Source organism: Ricinus communis, chromosome 3 (assembly GCF_019578655.1).
Source record: "Ricinus communis isolate WT05 ecotype wild-type chromosome 3, ASM1957865v1, whole genome shotgun sequence".
Lineage (NCBI taxonomy): Eukaryota > Viridiplantae > Streptophyta > Magnoliopsida > Malpighiales > Euphorbiaceae > Ricinus > Ricinus communis.
The window spans coordinates 6,950,832-6,951,927 of NC_063258.1; the positions used below are offsets into that span (position 1 = coordinate 6,950,832).

General features: G+C 42.7%; 1 protein-coding gene across 1 annotated transcript; it reads left to right on the forward strand.

The window, feature by feature from the left end:
* Positions 1-359: 359 nt before the first annotated feature.
* On the forward strand, positions 360-830 carry LOC125369517 (extensin-like; the record flags this gene model as incomplete). The annotated part of the gene is made up of 1 exon (XM_048372286.1): positions 360-830. A coding segment is annotated over one exon (471 nt), but the record flags the coding sequence as incomplete, so codon positions are not given.
* Positions 831-1,096: the final 266 nt, after the last annotated feature.

Sequence of the window (1,096 nt, forward strand, 5' to 3'; positions counted from 1 at the left end):
ATAAGTATTGTATCGTTTTGTTTGATTTTTGATTCAATCTCCACCTCCTCCCTACTACTACAACTCTCCACCTCCACCAAAGAAGTCTCCACCTCCTCCCTACTACTACAGCTCTCCACCTCCACCAAAGAAGTCTACACCTCCCGCCATACCACTACACATCACCACCTACACCAAAGAAGTCTCCACCTCCTCCCTACTACTATAGCTGTCCACCTCCACCAAAGAAGTCTCCATCTCCTCCATACTACTACTACTACAGCTCTCCCCCTCTACCAAAGAAGTCTCCACCTCCTCCATACTACTACAGCTCTCCACCTCCACCAAAGAAGTCTCCACCTCTTCCATACTACTACTAATCACCACATCCACCAAAGAAATCTCCACCTCCTCCCTACTACTACAGCTCTCCACCTCCACCAAAGAAGTCTCCACCTCCGCCATACCATTACACATCACCATCTCTACCAAAGAAGTCTCCACCTCCTCCCTACTACTATAGCTCTCCACCTCCACCAAAGAAGTCTCCATCTCCTCCATACTACTACTTATCACCACCTCCACCAAAGAAATCTCCACCTCCTCCCTACTACTATAGCTCTCCACCTCTACTAAAGAAGTCTCTACCTTCGCCATACCACTACACATCACCACCTCCACTAAAGAAGTCTCCACCTCCTCCCTACTACTATAGCTCCCCACCTCGACCAAACAAGTCCCCACCTCCACCATACTACTACTCATCACTATCTCCACCAAAAATATCTCCACCTCCTCCATATTATTATAACTCTCCACCTCCACCTTCTCCATCACCACCACCTCCTTAATATTATTTTTCCCCACCACCTCCAAAACACTACTAAATTGAATATGTTTGAATTACACCAATAAATTCCATCTATGTATTGTTTTCGAATTGATTCCATATTTGTTTATATTACAATAAGGATAAAGTTTTAGATTTAGATTGAATTCCTTTTGTACTAGGTAGTGCTTGTTATATCATTTCTCTGTAATAATATGAAATGCATAATCAAATTCTATGATATATATTTCTTTTCTTATTCTGGTGAGTCAAAACTATATTCCCTAT